Source organism: Helobdella robusta, assembly GCF_000326865.2.
Source record: "Helobdella robusta unplaced genomic scaffold HELROscaffold_20, whole genome shotgun sequence".
Classification (NCBI taxonomy): Eukaryota; Metazoa; Annelida; class Clitellata; order Rhynchobdellida; family Glossiphoniidae; genus Helobdella; species Helobdella robusta.
Window position 1 is genome coordinate 3,070,565 of NW_008704084.1, and position 18,796 is coordinate 3,089,360.

Consider the following 18,796-nt stretch of genomic DNA (forward strand, 5'->3'; position numbering starts at 1 on the left):
GTTGGAACTTATGGACTACTTTGTCATCTTTATGCAGATAATATTCAGATGTATAATTTTGGATCGTTAAACTCACAACACAAGTTATCATCTACTGCGTCGTCTGCAATTGAATCCATTAATGATTGGATGACGGCTCAAAACGGTATCGAGCTAGATGCGAGATGAATGACACCGCCAAAGAGAATTCAACTAAAAATTTCTCTGATTATAGAAATATAGAATAAGTAAAAAACTTTTTACATTACAATTCAATATATATGGCGCCGGCTCGTCTTTCAAGTATCCCGATAGTTTATACAAGCATTTCAAAAATTTTATAACGTTGTATAAGTTTAATTAGTCGTATATTTTTTGACAACATAGGCCGTGTATTTTTTTCTCTATTATTGCTAATGTTTGTATAGCTATTTAATTTTTTCAACAACATATAACAAAAACAATTGCAAATCTCTTGCATCATCAATCAATCACAACCAAACACTTCAACATGTTTGAACAAAACAAGAAGTCATTAATCTAAATGCACTCTTTCAAGCACTCTGAAAAACTTTGCAACATGTCATTTGTTTTTAGTTCAGATATAATAACTACTTGGAATTGAAAAGTGGAATGCTTCTTACAAAAAAAGTAACGCAGTTGCACGTGTAATCGTCACACTCCACTCCCTACGTTTATTAGAAATCCAAATGGTCATTACCACTAGCACATATGTGTATATAAAAAATAGACAACTACACTATATTTTATATAAAATAATATTATCATATATATTACTAATTAAATGCTATTTGATCGATCAAATATGAAAATTATTTTATTCTTCAACATCTTTATTTTCAATTTAAATAAATATTTAGACCAATTTAAAAATATTAATTTGTGATGTATAATTCTTTATAATTAAAAAAAATTAGAAGAGTTTTGACAATTTCTTAACGTCGTTCTTATTGCACTAAACGACATTATGACAAATTCAAGCAGATGAGCCGAGGACAGCATCTGCTTGGTACTTTTGCAGCTTCGTCTATACCAGTTGCGGCATAAAAAAAAAAACAAGAACGAATTGATTGCACTATTAAAAATATTTTTAAATCATTAAAGATTAATCAGTATAAAATTATTCTCAATAAAATGATTAAAATAAAATCAAAATTAATACAATATAATGTAATTACAAAATTGAAAGTGACAAAATGTAGATCACGTGGATTCAAATGGTTTGGCATATTTTTCAGGATATAAACCGATTTTTCCGTCTTTGCTGCCCGTGCACCATCCTTGATCATCTTTCTCCGACAGCTTTTCAAAAACATCTCCTGAGTGACAAAATGACTATAATTATAATATTTTACTTTTCTGTCTTGTTTGAATACATTTACGAAAATATTAAAACTATTTTTTTCATCTAAATTTTTCATCTTTTTTTTCATCTAATTTAATACATTTGCATAAAGTCCAATCCGGGCTGTCAAAGCTATTAAGTAGGCGGATTTAAACAACGTTAACGGGCGGGGCAAGAATTTTGAAAATACTAAAATTTTAAAATATGACGGGGGGAATAGGACATTAACCAATGTTCGCTAGTGTGGTAAAAAGTGGTAAAAAATAGGCTGGCGACCTTTGTTTCCTTATCACGCTAATTTTTGGTAAATTTTGTACTTGAAAACGGTGTTTTCCTGGCTAAAAACCGACTTTAAATACTACAGTTCATTTTATTGAAAATTGGCAGATGACTTTGAAAAACTAGCATAACCGCGAAGTTTATATTTCAATGCTTATATCTAACATTTAATTACAGATATTAAAATTTGGTTACACGTTTCCAATAATGAACTGATAGAAAATTGAATGATCATAACCTTTTGTTAAAGTCAATTCGTCGGCTTCTTGAGCAATGTAATCATATACTGCAATCACCATAGCGCTGCTTGATGCACTAAATTTTTATAAATTTAATCAAAGAATTAAATTAATACGATATGAAAACGAAAGCTACGCATCAAACTTTACTTTGAACTGTGATCTGCCGATTCCATTGGTTCTTCAAATGGATTCAACTCTGGATCGTAAGAAATCCTAGCAATTTATGCAATCAACCAATCAATCAATTAACCAATTAATAAATCAATCATTCTATCAAACGATCAATCATTCAACCAACTAATCAATCAAACAAACCATTCATCGATCCATCAATCGTTCAGCGTGCGTTTCTAAAATTCAATAATTCTAGCAGAATCAGCAAAATAATGTGTGACTGAACAGTGAAACAAAATTAAAAATATACCAAAATGAAACGCATACAACATAGGACAATGTTAGTAATATATTACACACGTTACTGTTAATAAATTCCACAGCATTGTTAGCATTATTCATCTTGTTAGAAATCTTTCCACGATTTAGAAAATCATTCTTAAATATTTGTTCAAATTGTCAACATAAAAAGAAAAAATTATTTAAAATTGAATTTTGTTTATAAATATAAGAATAGCTATAAAATACTTTTTTGAGGGAGTTTCGTCCTTGGGTGGCAATTGTGTCGTTGAAATATTCTCAGGAGCTTCGTCGTCCTCATCCATGAATGGATTCAACTTGACATTATATTTGCTCGGTCTTAGGTGAGATCATTCGTTGTTAATTATTAAATACAAGTGAAACACATCAGCCGTCATTCAAAAATGTAGTTGGTCAAGTCAAGGAAGTTAAAAAAACAACAATTGTTAATGTAAGTTGCCTTAAATTCGTTGACCTAAATCAAAGATTGTTCAAAAAAAGAAACAATTCAACTGTGAAACTTTAAAGTAAAAATATTGAACTTTGCACTAACGTTTCCTTTTCATGACTGATGTCATTTTTAGCCTTCAGGTAAACTTGCTTGCTATCATCATCTGCAGGTTCTGCAAGTTTCCGATTATATGTCGAATCGCAAGATGAATTTTCCGATTCCATTGAAATCACATCCAACCGATCAAAAAACTTCTCAGGCTTGGATTTAACATTAAACACCTCCTGCATAATTTCAATAATATTTTTAATGCATTAAAAACTTCATTTCAAAATATTGAACAGCTAAATTAAATTTCTAAACATCCGTTAAAAAGGGGCCGCTCAAGAATTATTCAACACGAAAAAACACATAACACTGAAACGATACCAATGCATAAACACGTAGTATAAGAAACGTTGAGTAAAAAAATTAAATCTGTAGGACAAACTATAAGGCTATGCCTGAATGAAAATTTCCCGAACATACATAGTCAAAAGCCAATGCCTCATGACATAACTGTGACATATTTGTGCACGGTCGTTTTGAAATTTAGAATTTTTTGTTGTTGTGTGATGTTTGTTTGGTCATTTTGAAATATAGGATTTTGGTCATTTGATGTGTAACGATCAGATAAAATAACAAAAAATGTAAGCTATTTAACTACGGAAAGACTTGGCCAATTCATGCTCATATCCGGACCATAAATGTGAGACCACCATTTTAAATCCTTTTTGGCATCAGACGTTTCAATGGACTTCCTCCAGCGGATGTAGATTATAGGTATCCTGAAATGATAATTCACAAGGTTAATTTATTACTAAACTGAATAGTTAGATGACTGTTGTATATATATATATATCAAATCAAATATTGTATTTATATAGCGCCAATTATAATTGCTTCTCATCAGCGCTCTCCTCGTATGAAGCATGTTGAAAGCGAAGCCATCATCGGTTGAAATCACTAGGAGTTACCAAATAGGTATGTCTTTAGACGTTTTCTAAACTCAGCTAATGATAACCCAGATGTACGTAGTTCGATAGGTTGGCTGTTCCAAAAAATAGGCCCAGCAACTGCAAAATCTCTATCTGCTGTTTTCAGATTCCGATCTCTAACATACAGCGTGTTTGAATCGGCAGACCTTAGACGCCCATGTGATGACATAGATGAAACTCGAATACACTTATCTTCTAAATATTTCGGAGTCAGACCATTTAAACTTTTAAATACCATTACACCCAACTTGAACATGATTCTTTGTTTAACACGCAGCCAATGCAACTCCTTTAGAATTGGTGATGCATGATCAAATTTTAATTTGCGATATATCATTCTAGCAGCCTGATTCTGAACCATCTGAAGTTTAGACAACAGTTTATCAGCTATGCCATATAGAAGACTGTTACAATAATCCAATCTAGAGTTGACGAAAGCATGTACTAATAGAGTCATTGTATCTCTATCTACCGATTTTGTGACTTGACGTAATTGACGTAGTTGGAACATACATTTTTTAACCAATAGACTGACTTGTGGACCCATTGTCATACGGGAGTCCATCACAATTCCCAAATTGGTAACCGTTTTACTGAAACTTATATCAGTCATGCTGATGTTAATCGATGAAGGTTCAACCGCTGACGTTTGGTGCCATGTACCAGCCAACATGAACTGAGTCTTAGTCTGATTCAACTTTAGCCTACTTTGACCCAGCCACGAGCCGACATCAGATATAGTTTTTGTCAGTTTCTCTAATACGGTAGGCATCTCATCTGGGAAACATGAAACGCAAATCTGCATGTCATCTGCGTACCCATGGCAATAATAACCATCTTTATTCAGTAAATCCAATATCTCTGCAACGTACAAATTAAAAAGAATCGGTCCAAGAACAGATCTTTGAGGCACCCCTGACGTAAGTTTCATTGGTTCCGAGAGACCACCTGAGTAAGAAATCTGCTGAGTCCGACCAGTAAGAAATGATTCGAACCACGCTAACGCAATCTTATTTAAACCATAACAATATTTCAGTCTGTTCAGCAGGATTTTATGATTCACAGTATCGAACGCCGAACTCATATCCAGGAATGTCAACAAAGTTACTTTTTGTACATTAACTGCTGAATAAACATGAGAGAATATATCCGATAGAGTTGTTTCGGTCGAATGAAACCTTCTGTATCCAGATTGATGCGAAGGCCAAATACTATTTTTATTTATATGATTATTTAAAACTAACTCAACGGAACGTTCAATAATTTTAGAAACGAAAGACAAATTTGACACCGGCCTATAGTTTATCAGATCTGATTTATCTAATCCTGTCTTCTTTAGAATTGGCGTGACAATTGCATGCTTGCAAACCTGTGGCATTACATCCTTCGTTAAGCACATGTTGATTAAGTCCGTTAAGTAAACAATAAAACAGTCAGCATATTCTTTGAATACATGCATCGATATTGGGTCGAGTGAGCATGACTTCGTAGGTGACGAATTAACAACTTTAGATATCTGTTCTTCAGTCAGCACTGGAAACGATTCGAGTGGAAACATAATATTAGTATTAGTAGAAATAACTGGAAAATTAAAACATTCAGTTGACTTTTCGGTCACTTTCAACATGTCAGCAAAAAATTTTTTAAAATCATCGGCGCTATGCATTGAACCAACTTCATTTTCAACACTTGTCTCTTTTCCTAATAATTTATTAATCGTTTGCCATAAGTATTTGGAATTATTTTTAAATTGACATGTTTTCGCTAACCAAAAACTCCTTCGTTTCACTGAGCAACAAACATTCTTTTGTTTCATTGCCAGTACCCAATCAACTCTATCATTGTAACAACCAGTAGTTCTGAACCTTCTTTCTTTTTTTCGACACATTTGCTTAGCCTTTTTGCAGTCACTGTCAAACCATGGGGCAGTCGGGACATGTTTCCATCGAACTTCATGAAGTGGAGCAACATCGTCAGCAATTTTTAAAAGCTCTTCATTGAATATTTTAAAACCCAATTCGACATCATCATCCTGACCATAATGTTTCGAGAGGGGTGAGCACCTCAAAAGCTCAGTCAGACGTTTTTTATCCACTCGTTTCCAGGATCTGATCCACGATTTCTTGAAAATGACCGGAGTCGGATTGATTAAAAATTGACCAGTTACTAAACCATGATCTGAATAGATACCAGATGGGTACACCAATATATCTTCTAACAAAAAATCATCCGATGTGACAATCAAATCCAGGGTACAACCAAGCACATGGGTAGACTGATTAATTCTATTGACAAGATCAAAACTAGAGAAAATATCAGCAAGGGCTGTTGCATATGTATCTGACGAAGTTTCTACGTGTATGTTGAAGTCACCTGCAACTACAATACTGCAACATAAAAGAGTGATTTGTTCTAAAACTAAAATTAATTCTTCAAAAAATAATTTAGCAGGAGGAGCGGAACCTGGCCTATAAATCACCAAAAAATTACTGAAGATTTCCGTAACGTCAATTTAAAACATATCGCTTCAAATGTAATTATCACTGGCAATGGAATTTTTACACATTTAAAGTGGTTTCTGAAATACGTTACCAAACCACCATGCCCAGGATCATTTAGCCTAACATGTTTCCAAAAAACTAAAATCACGTGGTTTTGCCAAACTAAGACAAATATTATCAGATGATTTATGCCAAGTTTCTGTAAGCATCAAAACATCCAAGCCATCATTGAGCAGCCCATGAACATCATCAACATTTGGACCCAAAGATCTAATGTTTAACAGACCCACCTTAATTTTATTGACATTACCAGAAGAGTTGAAAACCATAGACGCACAATCAGAGCTAGTATGCTGTAGTTTTTTTATTGAATATTTCTGTATTTTTATTATTCTCAAATTTGACGGATCTCCCCTCACCCTGTACTAAAATTCCCCCGACTCCTGTTTCTGTTTATCTTAAGCTTCAGCTACCAGTTTTTTACATTTCTCACGCTGTTCTTTAGTGAAGTCATGGCTTATGCTGACATTTTTTAATTCATCACTCAATTGTTTCATCCTCAAACGATTTTCCATTATCATGTTTTTCATAGACTTTTCTTTAAACTCGATCAACATCGGACGTGGGTTGTCACCTTTTTTGCCAATTCTGTACATTTTCTTAATATCACTTTCCTTGATTTCATCATTTGTAATGACTGAAAGAAAATTCATAACAATTTTTTTATCATTATTGCGAGCATCAGCAGAGTTAGTTTCAGCTTCACTGAGCCTAAATAACACAACATTGCACTCACGGTTTATTGTTGTTCAGAGCCACCGTAGTCGATTTAACTTCTTCTTTGATGGTTCCCTTTACAACTTCAGTCCAATTCTTTTTGAAACCCCCTTCAACATCTTTAATCTGCGTGTTTACATTTGTTACCGACTTATCAAATTCATCAATTTTGTTGGCCATTTCGCTTAACTTTGCGTCAATTGAAGCCAACTCACGACGAAAAGAACTTTGCTCATCAGTAAGCTTATCTTGGTTACAGATTATTTCATTTTGGGATTTTTGCAGATCACAAATCTTTTTAAAACCTTCTTTAATGTCTTTAACGCAGCTATTGCAGAGCCAAAATAAATTTGGATCGGATACTACTGCTGTCAAGACTTAAGCATCGGTCGGAATACATTTGATGTGGCAGCCATCACCACATATGCCACAACAAATTAACTCTTTGTTACTTCCTTTGATTTTAACTTTGCATTTGTTGCATTTATCTTTCGACATATTCAACAGTAAAATATGTCACTATATCTGATAGTCTGATAAAACAATACAGGTTATCCTATAACGTTTACAAAATGAAATTCCTTCTCTTGTCCATTAAACAAGAATTTACAATTAAATCAACTTAACTTAAATTAATTGAAAAAAAATTAACTTCAAACAATTAACGCAAACAAATTATATCATTAAATTCATCAAAATTTTCTCTATCAAATGAAAAATCTTTATAAATAATTTATATATATATAAAATATAAATATATAGGAAAAATTTCAACACCGAAAAAATTTTCTCATCAAAAAAAATTTCAACAGATTGTCGCCACACAGTTAGACCACCAATAGCAAGCCAGTACAGATTGGAGTACATACAAAACCGTTTTGATAAACGCTGCAACTAAAGTTTGTGGAAAAACTGGTACAAAACGTCAGCATGAACGGGACCCTTGGTGGTGGAATGACAGTGTACAAAACGCAATAGCTGAAAAGAAAGCTGAATACAAGCAATGGCAAAAATCAATGTCTGTTGATGACCATAAAATTTTCCGTGAGAAGAACAACTATGCAAGACGTCAAGTTGCACTGGCTCGGACAGATCAGTACAGAGAGTGGCTCACTAAAAGCAAAGGTGAACAAATGAAATCTCTGTATAGCAAAATAAGCAAAGCGTACGAAAAAAAACATAGTTGGTGACTCATGTATCAAAAAACGACAAAAATGAGATGGTTCTTGAACAAATTGGGATCAAGCTACAGTGGAAAGAATACTTCAACCGTCTGTTAAACGAAACAAATCCCATCAATGTTAACTTTGACGCTCCACCCATCGAAGGTCCGATTCCAGACATCACTGTAGAGGAGCTTACAGAAGCTCTGAAAGCTATGAAGGATGGAAAGGCAGCAGGGCCCGCCCTCTGGACTCACAAATGACATTATCAAAGCATCTGGTACTGCAGGTATCCAAACGTTACTACAACTTTGCCGTGAAATCTGAAGAAATTGCTCATGCCGACTGAATGGAACTATAGCATGGCAGTCCCGCTATACAAAGGCAAAGGTGATCCATTGAACTGTTCATCATATCGGGGTATACGTCTGTTAAAACGCTCCATGAAAATTGTCGAGAAAATCATTGAGAGAAGATTAACGTCGTGCATCACAATCGGAAATTATCAATTTGGTTTCTAACCGGGGAAATCAACAATTGATGCAATTCACATCCTTCGGCAACTGCAAGAGAAGTACCTCGCAAAGCATCAACAACTATCACACATTTTTGTAGACCTTGAAAAAGCATTTGATCGAGTTACCCGTGAAGCAATCAGGTTGAGTCTACGTCGACAACTCATTCCAGAATATCTTGTTCGACTTGTGATGAAATGTATACGATTACTAAGACTCTTGTCAGCACAACGGTTAGAAACACAGATGCATTTGACATCGGCGTTGGAGTTCACCAAGGCTCGATTCTCAGTCCACTGTTAATTATAACTGTGATGGAAGAAATCACAAAACCGATACGCACTGGTGACATTTGTAATCTAATATATGCTGATGATATTGTTTTAACAGCCACGTCTGAGCAAAATGCAGCACAGATGTTTGAAGATTGGAACAACAGACTCGCCGATCATGGATTCAAAGTCAACATCAGCAAAACCAAAGCAATGAACACTGGTGAACCCATCCAATCCACAGCTACTGGACGATGGTCCTGTTCAGTTTGTAAAGCTGGTGTAGGTTACAATTAAATCAAGTGTCAGTAGTGTAACAAGTGGTGTCACAAACGTTGTTCAAAAATAATTGGTACTTTATCTAAAGTGTCCAATTTTGTTTGTCCTGCTTGCATCAATCCACAACAACAAACTCGAAATAGCACTGTTTTTGAAGCCATTAAGGTAGAGAAAGTCAAATCGTTTCAATATCTAGGGGATGTTCTGGATTGTACTGGAACAGCTGAAGTTGTCGTTCGAGCACGCATACGTGCAGCCTGGAATAAATGGCATCTCCTTGCCTCCATATTGATGCGGCGTGACATCCCACTACCACTACGATCAAGACTTTATAAATCTGTGATACGTCCGGTGTTGTTATATGGTGCAGAAACATGGCCAATGACAACCAAACTGGAACAACAACTTCAACGAACCGACATGAAAATGCTCCGATGGATGCAACGAATTGGTCTGAAGGACCACATCAAATCTACCGAAATCCTGCGTCGTGCTGGTTTAGATGATATAAAGGACGAATGCCGGCAACACCGTCTGCGGTTGTTTGGTCATGTCAAACGAAGTAGAAACAGTACCATAACTTCTCTTGCAGATGTTGAAGTACTTGTCACACGTCCCAAAGACCGTCCAAAGAAGTCCTGGTCGCAAACAATCGAGCAAGACATGAAAGCTCTAGATTTAAATGAAATGGATACAACTGATTGTCTAATTTGGCGCAAAATATTTATGGCAAAGAAAACAACGTCCTACCTCGGGGAACTGGGTTTCTGGACGCAAAACGAAGACTGATATATATATATATATATATATATATATATATATATATATATATATATATAAACTATCACTGCATTTTTTTGGCTTTATATCGAAATCACAAATAATTGCCGAGCGGAAGGAAGAGTGGAAAATTCAGCTCATCAAAACGCTGGTGAAAAAAACGTTTTAAAACTGCTCTTGCAAGGAGGCATGCCTCCAAGCTGAATGTACTCCGGTGTTGACAAGCAATAGGTCCGCCTCTATTGAGCGTATCCAGGTCTGCCTTGGGCAGCGAAGTGGTCGAGTCCAACCGATTCAGGTCAATCCACGGCAGCTTTTATAACTTTATGGTGGTTCCCCAATGAGCGAGTACGAGCTGTGGCCAGACAGGTAAGGGGACGTCTAGCAAGAAGCGTGGAGACTGACGGCTGTAGTGTTCCCTTTCTAATTTCAATGTTTATAGCAATACCACACTAGGATGGACAAAGAATTCTGCGCAAACGCCATTGATCTGTAGCGTCGAATTTCTCCAGGAGGATGCCGGCGGTTGACCATAACTCACATCCATGCAGCTGCCTACAGCAGTATCATCATTGGAGAATTTATATTTTGAGTGACTATTTGAAACATTATTGTTTCGTTAATTGTAAATAATAATTTTCGCCAGTGCCATTCACTTACTTCAACGAAGATAGTGAATAAATTTAAGTTCATAAGTAAGGTTTTGTCGACATTTCAACTAAGTTTGCTTGAATTGATGAAAATACGTACCAAGATGCTCCTATAAAAATATGATTGAACAGCATTCATTTTCTCCAGGTGTCGCCAATCAACAATCAAAAACTAACGATTGAGAATGGAGATAAGATCGAAGAGGGTGTTTGAACATTACAATAAAAAATTTTTTGTAAAAGGTATAGCAGGCGTGCATTTGAAGAAAAAGACGACAGGTGAGTAACTGTTGCACTTCCTAGTGCAAAGAAGATGTGACTGATTATCGTTTGGCATGTTGAAGTCTTCAGTAAAGACTATAAGAAAAGTGCACAAAAAATGAAATAAAAAAAATTATTATTATTGGAATTGCTGGGAGCAAGAAAACCGCCTGATAGCCAACTTGGTCTAAGATGAGTAAAAAAAAATCTGCTGATAAATCCTATGTAAAACTTTTATCATTGTAAAAAGCGTTAAACATGGCATGCTAATATTCAACTCTGATAATGAAAACACTAAAAACCAAAGAAACACGTTAAAATAAATTGATGGTGCAAAAAATTAATATAAATTAAGTAGAAAATAATAAATTAGATAATAAAATTAACTATTTTAAACAATAGTATCAAAATAATTATTAAATCACAAGCCAAATACAATTTCTAAATATCTAACTTGTCATTTTGAGATATATCTAAACATTTGTGCATGTTAATAAGAGTGTTTTTGAACATGATGAGACGCTTCTCCTCAAAATCTTGCGTCTTTTCAAAGACCTCCGTCATATCAGCAATGTAGATAGGTTTGTAAGAGTCTAAATCTTTTTGTATTGCTTCCAGTTTATCAATTATGTTTTCGTTTTCTTTTTTACATTTTTCTAATCTTTCATTTAATTTTTTATCCTTAAAAAAATACAAAAGCGTTTCATTAATGCAACCGGTAAATAAAAATTCGTTATCTATTGCAGGTTAGTTAGTTAGGATAGCAAACACATAGTTTAAACAAATCAATTACACAATATTAAGAACGCAAAATTTGATAAAAAAAATAACCTCGTCAGTTGATTGAGCTAAAGAATTTTTGAGGATCTTTTCATTTTTAACGTTCGATTCATATTCTTTCTTGTATTTTAAAAATTTGTTCATATGTTTAGCCCACGGTTTCTGAGCCTGAATAAAGTTAGATGATAATTCAATGTAAAAAATGGACTTTATTTATGATACAAAAATATGTAAGAAATCCAAAATTATTATTTTTAGAGATTTACTTTCAAATGCAAAACCTATATCTATATTGCCGCACAGATAGCATGCTTAAGAAAATGAATGAAATGAGCCAACAAAATAATTAGTATCATGACGACTTTGCAAAGCTCGGAAACATCCAAGCAGGAAACGGTTACAATCGTTTCTCAATGCTTTCCTCAACAAATATGAGAGAACAGAATATTACCTGTCAACAATGCATATTATAGAGTGTAATAAACATTGCAAAAGCTCACGTGTCAGGCAATTTGAGTTACTTCCGTGCACAAAACCTATGTTACCATAGTTTTGACTAGTTTATACAAATATAATTCAATATAATTTATGATTTCATTTGGAATAATCAATGTTCTAACAGAAAGCAATTGATGAAACTAATAAACAGTTCAAAGGAATTTTTCATAATACTTTTATAGTTTTAAGAAATTTCCTGAGCTATTTAACGATAATGATGTGGACATGTTGGTGTTGGCAATGTAGACATATGCCCAAGGTGTACGTCTGACATGTACCACCGTCAACCAAAAGTACATCAATTCCATCATCTAATTTATACCATGTCAACAACCATGTTCCCAAATGAATGCGGTAATGCCATGATTAACAAAGTTGAAGTTTTCTAGTTCGTTGCTTCAGAAAATTGACTAGTTTTTTCCTCACAACCTTTCTATAAATTTCATAGCTTACGTGGCTCAACTTTTTTTTAACTCTAAAGTTTTCCACCCAGGTCAAAGTTCCAAGTTTGTTTACCTGTGACAGTAAAACTTTAGACCTTCATAGTTTCACCTCTCAAAAACAAAACAAATTATTTTGCCTTCGTAAACTTTTAAATAAAATTTCTTTTGCACCTACATACTGTTGTAGATAGTGCTTGAAGAAGGTTGTCGGGTAACAACAATAATGCGAAACGGGACCTACTTAACAACACGCAAACAAATTAAAACACAATTTTGGAAAACCGTGCATTGGAATGTCTCTTCCGTCACTAGTAACGTATCTTCCGCATGTGGTAGTTTCTAAGATGACTCTCACTCAAATTCTAAACTCTGATAGACAGAATCAGTTTAAATGCTAAACTCTGATGCAGCTTAATTTGGACCTTTGAACCCATTGTTTAATCCACCTTAATTTTAACCCCATGCGCACAACCAGTTGTTAATCCAGTCACATCTCAACAGAACACCGAGTGTCCCAGCCTAACATAAGTTTCATCATTCAACATCGCCAAAAGTTTCTACATATTTCTTAACAACCTATAGAATCGTTATAATATTATCATGTTCTTTTTTTTATAATTTTTAATCGCAACTGTCACACAACAGCTTCGCTGTCACTAAGTTCAGACATTTATTTTTACACCAATGTTTAAAGACAAAAACATGCCCAAAACTACATCTAAAAAGATAGACTAGAAAAATTTAAAACTGTTTTCAAAATCTTTAATGAAATAACCACAAATAACGAACTGAAAACTGTAACAAATAATTAAATAAAAAGACATAATTATTATTGTTGAAATGTATAGAAATAAGCTTGTCATAAAAACTGTACAAAATAAGCTGTTCAGAAAATTAAATGATAGCAGGAATGAAAAACTTTTCTAAATAATTTGTTTTCTTAACCTTTTTAAAATCATCTTCAAACTGTTTCACTTCTTTGCAAACCCCAACCATTGTTTTAGTGTATGTTTCGTTTCTCCATTTTTTAACATTGTTGACAACTTCTAGTAAACTATCCTTCATTTCAGAATGAATATTTGCCAAACACTCTGCTTCGTTCATAGAGTTTATCAAAACGGATTTGTTTGTTCCGTAGTCAGTACCTTCAAGCATATAAATTTAAATATTTTTTATAAATACACGGCGATTTTATATAAACGTCCAGTCATAAGATATACAAGGGTTCTATCAAGATATAAAAAATACAATCCTAATATCACTGCTTTTACTCAGTGCTAACTGGTTTCTTTCGCATTTTATTACTTCAAGCACAGTCTAAATTTAACAATTTTAAGTTTTTCATCGTCCAGTTTGTTGTACCCTTTACCCGTGTTGCGTAAATAATAATCGACGTAATTTATTTTAATTCTATGCCTTATTCTTTTCATTAATGTGCTATTTTGTGACATAATGTATGTAAGTTTACTAAAACCATTCATATCTCCTTTTAAAAGTAAACAGATGAACAAACAAAATTTTTTCGTCTTAAAGTATATTTTCTTAAATAAGCTGTTAAATAACTTAGTCATTAATCCTTCACTTTGTTAACATTGCCTTTATTAAGTCTTGTCACAACATATTACAATTTAAAAAATACCATTCCGATTTTAAATTCTTTTTAACTTTTTCACCAATTCTTTTCACTATCTCCCTCCCCAACTCTTACCGAGATCTTCCTTTCCAATTCCTACCGAGATCTCCCTCTCTATCCATATCCATATTCAGAGATGAGCTACACTGGCTTCGTATGCCAGAAAGAGTAACATTAAAATTAGCTCTACCTGTAAAAAATTGTTTGGCCGGGGATGCTCCAACCTACCTGAGGGAGCAGATCCAACCAGTTTCAGAAACTCAATACAGGGATCGACTGCGATCCTCCAACCCTGGTGACCTTATAGTTCCAAAACTCAAATCTTAACATTTTGGGAAAAAAAGATTTTCTGTATCAGCAGCCCAAACTCGCTGATCTAAAGAAACTCAACACCATAAGTCGAAGTGACTAAAAAAGCTTCTAAAAAAACTTCCCACAGCGAAGAAAGTGAAAAGAGCTCGTCTGAAGTCAATTTGAGGAGCGCTGTACAAGTTCTGTAATATGATACAAATTCTCATCGATATCTTCTTCTCCATTTCTTAACAAAAACTCCCTTTCTAATTCTTACCATGATCTTCCATTCCTAATATTACTAAAATCTCTCAAATCAAAACACGGTATTACATTTTACAGAAATATTTCACCAATTCTTACTGAGATCACCTCCTCCAGTTCTTAAAGACTTTCATCTTCCAATTCTTACAGAGATATCTTTCTCCGAATTTTACCAAGATTTCCCGCTCCAATTTTTAGCAAGATCTTACTTTCCAAATTTAACAATGAATTCCCTCTTATTCTTATTCACAAAAATTCTTAACAAGATGTTCCTCTCCAAATTCAACCAAAAATTCCCTCTTATTCTTATTCACAAGAATTCTTAGCAAAATCTTCATCTTCTAATTTTGCCAAGATCTCCTTATTCAATTCATACCGAGATCTCTCGAATTTTTACAGAAACATCACAAACTCTTACTGAAATCGCCCTCTACATTTCTTAGCAAAATCTTTTTTTCCAAATTTAGCAAAAAATTTTCTCCATAATTTTTACGGAAATCTACATTTGATTTTATATTAATATCCACCTTTCCAATTTGTACTGAGTACTGCTTATATATTGCATAATTCCCTTTTCATGTCGTACTAAGCTCTACCTCTTCAATTCTTATTAGACCATCTAAATATAATCATCACCTACCACGCAGTACTTATCAGGATCATTTTATAAAGCTCATATTAAGAAATCTCTTTCTCCAACTCGTATTAATATCCACCTATCTAATTTTTATCAACATCTATTTTTGATCTACTTCTCTAACTTTTATTAATATTCAATTCTCCAGTTCACATTAACATCTACCTCTTCAATTCGTATCAACAATCACCTCTCAAATTCATATAAACATCTACTTCTCCAGACGATATTTATCTCTCTTTCCTATTCTTATCTAAGAAAGATAAGCATATTTTTTGAACAGTCTCAAAGCTAATCTTAATCTGCTTCAATTCATAGTCTCTGTAATTCAATTTTTAAAATAAATAATAATCCATCATTTCAATTGGCCATGTATATCAAAAACTAGTGTGAACAATTTAGGTATAAAAATTAACCAGAGTAAAATATTCGGCAAATATGACAACAAAACTCGAAGAGCAACTTCACCGAACTGACTTAAAGATGATTCGTTAGATGCAGCATGCTTGGGTGCACTGGCTATAAGGCGCGTCCCAGGTGGTGAATAGGGGAATGTCCTGGGCAGGGATACATTCTAGGATTGCATCGAATAATACAGAATAAGATGCCGAGAACCAACTGTACCAGAAGAAAGAAGATAACGATGAAAGAGGCGGAAAATCCTAGGACAACGGCTCCAACAGCGGATGATCTTCGATTCTTAATCTACTGCCTTGTGGAACAGGAACCTTTGACCTAAAGGCTAGGTGAACTACTTACAACAGTGCTCTCTTGGGCACGAGATAAACTGCAACCGCACTGCCTTGTGTGCTTCCAGCAAAAAGGCTAGGCCCACTGCTTATAACCGGTGGTTGTCGTTAGGAATTGGGCAATTCCAGATAAAAGTTTTTTGACCCAAACATCTTCCGTGTCATCACAAAAAAAGAAAAGATCTCCTATTTCCTGGAAGACCTTAAATGGTCAAGGGGTGACAATATCCAGGAAGTACGCAAAAGTGGAGGGATGTTGCGGAAAATCGGGCATCCCCCCCTGGAATATCAGAATTGGCACTTTAAATACTGGATCGCTTACTGGACGTTCCATGAAGACTGTCAACATGCTAGAAAGGCGAAGGGTTGACATCTGTTCTCTGCAGAAAACAAGATGGAAATCAAATGGTGTCTCTTTCATTGGGAGTTACAAGTTGTTCTGGAATGACCAAAAGACAGCCTAAATGAAGTTGGAATCTTCATACGGGAACCACTGGCACAAAATGTACTGGAGGTAGTTCGAATCAGCTCACGCCTAATGCTGGTTAAACTCAGAATGGGAAAACAGGTTCTGACTGTTTTCTCTGCATATGAACCACAGACCAGTGAATCTGTCACTCTACCGAATAGCAAATCAGGCCAAAAGACTGAAAAAGGATATAGTTGGTGCCACGTGCATAAAGACCGATCAAAGAACACAGAAGCGAAATGTTAAGCTGCGATAACTCGTGCAAATCAATGCAAGGTATGGCTGTCTGGAAGTAAAAGCAAACAAATTCGGTCACTCTACCGAATAGCAAATCAGGCCAAAAGACTGAAAAAGGATATAGTTGGTGCCACATGCATAAAGAATAATAAAGGCACCATAATAACCTTGCAGAATGAGGTGAAGGATCACTGGAAGGATTACTTCGATCACTTATTGAATGAAACAAACTCTATTGGGATGGACTTTGATGCACTTACGGTGGAAGGACCAGGGAATCACAGCTGAATAGCTTAAGGATGCGTTGAAGGCAATGAAGGTGGGTAAAGCGGCTGGTCCGTTTGGACTTACAAATGAAATCATCAAGGCATCTGGTGGAGCAGGCTTCAGAGCCCTCTTACACATCTGTCGAGAGATGTGGGGTAAATCGATACACATCTGTCGAGAGATGTGGGGTAAATCGATACACATCTGTCGAGAGATGTGGAGTAAATCGATACTACCAGTGGAATGGAACAGTAGCACAACTGTGCCGATATATAAAGGAAAAGAAGATTCACTTAAATACTCCTCCTATCGGTGTATACGTCTTCTGGAACATCCCCTAAAAGTTATTGAAAAAGTCATTGAGAGAAGACTGTGCGTTTCAATAGGTGGTTACCAGTACGGCTTCATGGCAGGGAGATCCACCATTGGTGATATCTATATCATTCGTCAACTACAGGATAAATACATGGCAAAGCAAAAGCGACTGTTCCATGTCTTTGTGGACTTGGAAAAGGCTTTCGACAGAGTGCCTCGTGAGACAATCAGGTGGACTCTACGTAGACAGCTTGTTCCCGAATATCTGGTTCGACTGGTTATGGCAACGTACTCTAACGTGAAACTCTGGTCAGCACAACAGCTAGTAACACGAATGAATTTGATATTAACGTTGGCATCCATCAGGGATCAATACTCAGCCCCCTGCTCTTCATCATGATGATGGAAGAAATAACCAAACTATATTCAGATAAAATATGGAATGTGATATATGTAGATGATACCGTCCTGACGGCGGCCTCTTTACAGCGCAGCTCTGTAAAACGCAGAGCTGATTACATGTTATTTTATACTTAAATTTAAACCTCCGTGCCGCAAAGGGTGTACTATTCAGACGATGCACTTACACATTATGTATGCATGCGCAACCACCTTGTCATACGCATATGATAGTCTTTGAGTTTCGGACAGGCAGTATTCTAACCATGCCATGCAGTGGGAGATATGGCACTTTTACAGACTAAGCTAATTCAGTGACCAAAATTTTGACAAGTTAGTGCAGTTTAAACCTGCAATTGCAAATGAATATTAAAATATTATTCTCACTTTTGTCAATGTTTTCAACCCATTTTTTGGACCAAACTTTCAATTTATTAGAATACTTTAATTCAATTTCAGCACGTTCCTGAATCATCTTCATTAAATCATTGCACAGCAATAAACCATCTTCAGATCTTTTAACAACTCTTTTATAAGAATCAATCTCCCAAAAGCTGTCAGTAGGTACATCACAAGGCTCTTCTTTTGAAAACATTTTCACAGAACAGTCCTGAAAAATTAAATGTTCAAAAACCATATATGTATATCATAATCAAAATATTGTGAACATTATTTATAGGCTGTTTGTAACACTGCATCAGAAGACTCTTCAAATAAATTATGGTGTGGCAATTCAACATGGATGACATTGTTATGCAGCGATGCGGTACTTGTACTAGAGTGCCAATTTCAAGTACTTATATCTTGGTATATTATTTTCCTATTACTAATTATTTATAAATAAGCAA

The 18,796-nt window shown here is 34.9% G+C and overlaps 1 protein-coding gene across 1 annotated transcript; it reads right to left on the bottom strand.

Moving 5' to 3' along the window:
- Positions 1-1,203: 1,203 nt before the first annotated feature.
- Positions 1,204-18,543, bottom strand: HELRODRAFT_156856 (hypothetical protein; the record flags this gene model as incomplete). The annotated part of the gene is made up of 10 exons (XM_009018191.1): positions 1,204-1,319; positions 1,863-1,939; positions 2,014-2,079; positions 2,509-2,619; positions 3,286-3,289; positions 3,446-3,558; positions 11,421-11,647; positions 11,798-11,914; positions 13,633-13,832; positions 18,336-18,543. 10 exons carry the CDS (start codon positions 18,541-18,543, stop codon positions 1,204-1,206), a joined length of 1,239 nt encoding a protein of 412 aa, XP_009016439.1.
- Positions 18,544-18,796: the final 253 nt, after the last annotated feature.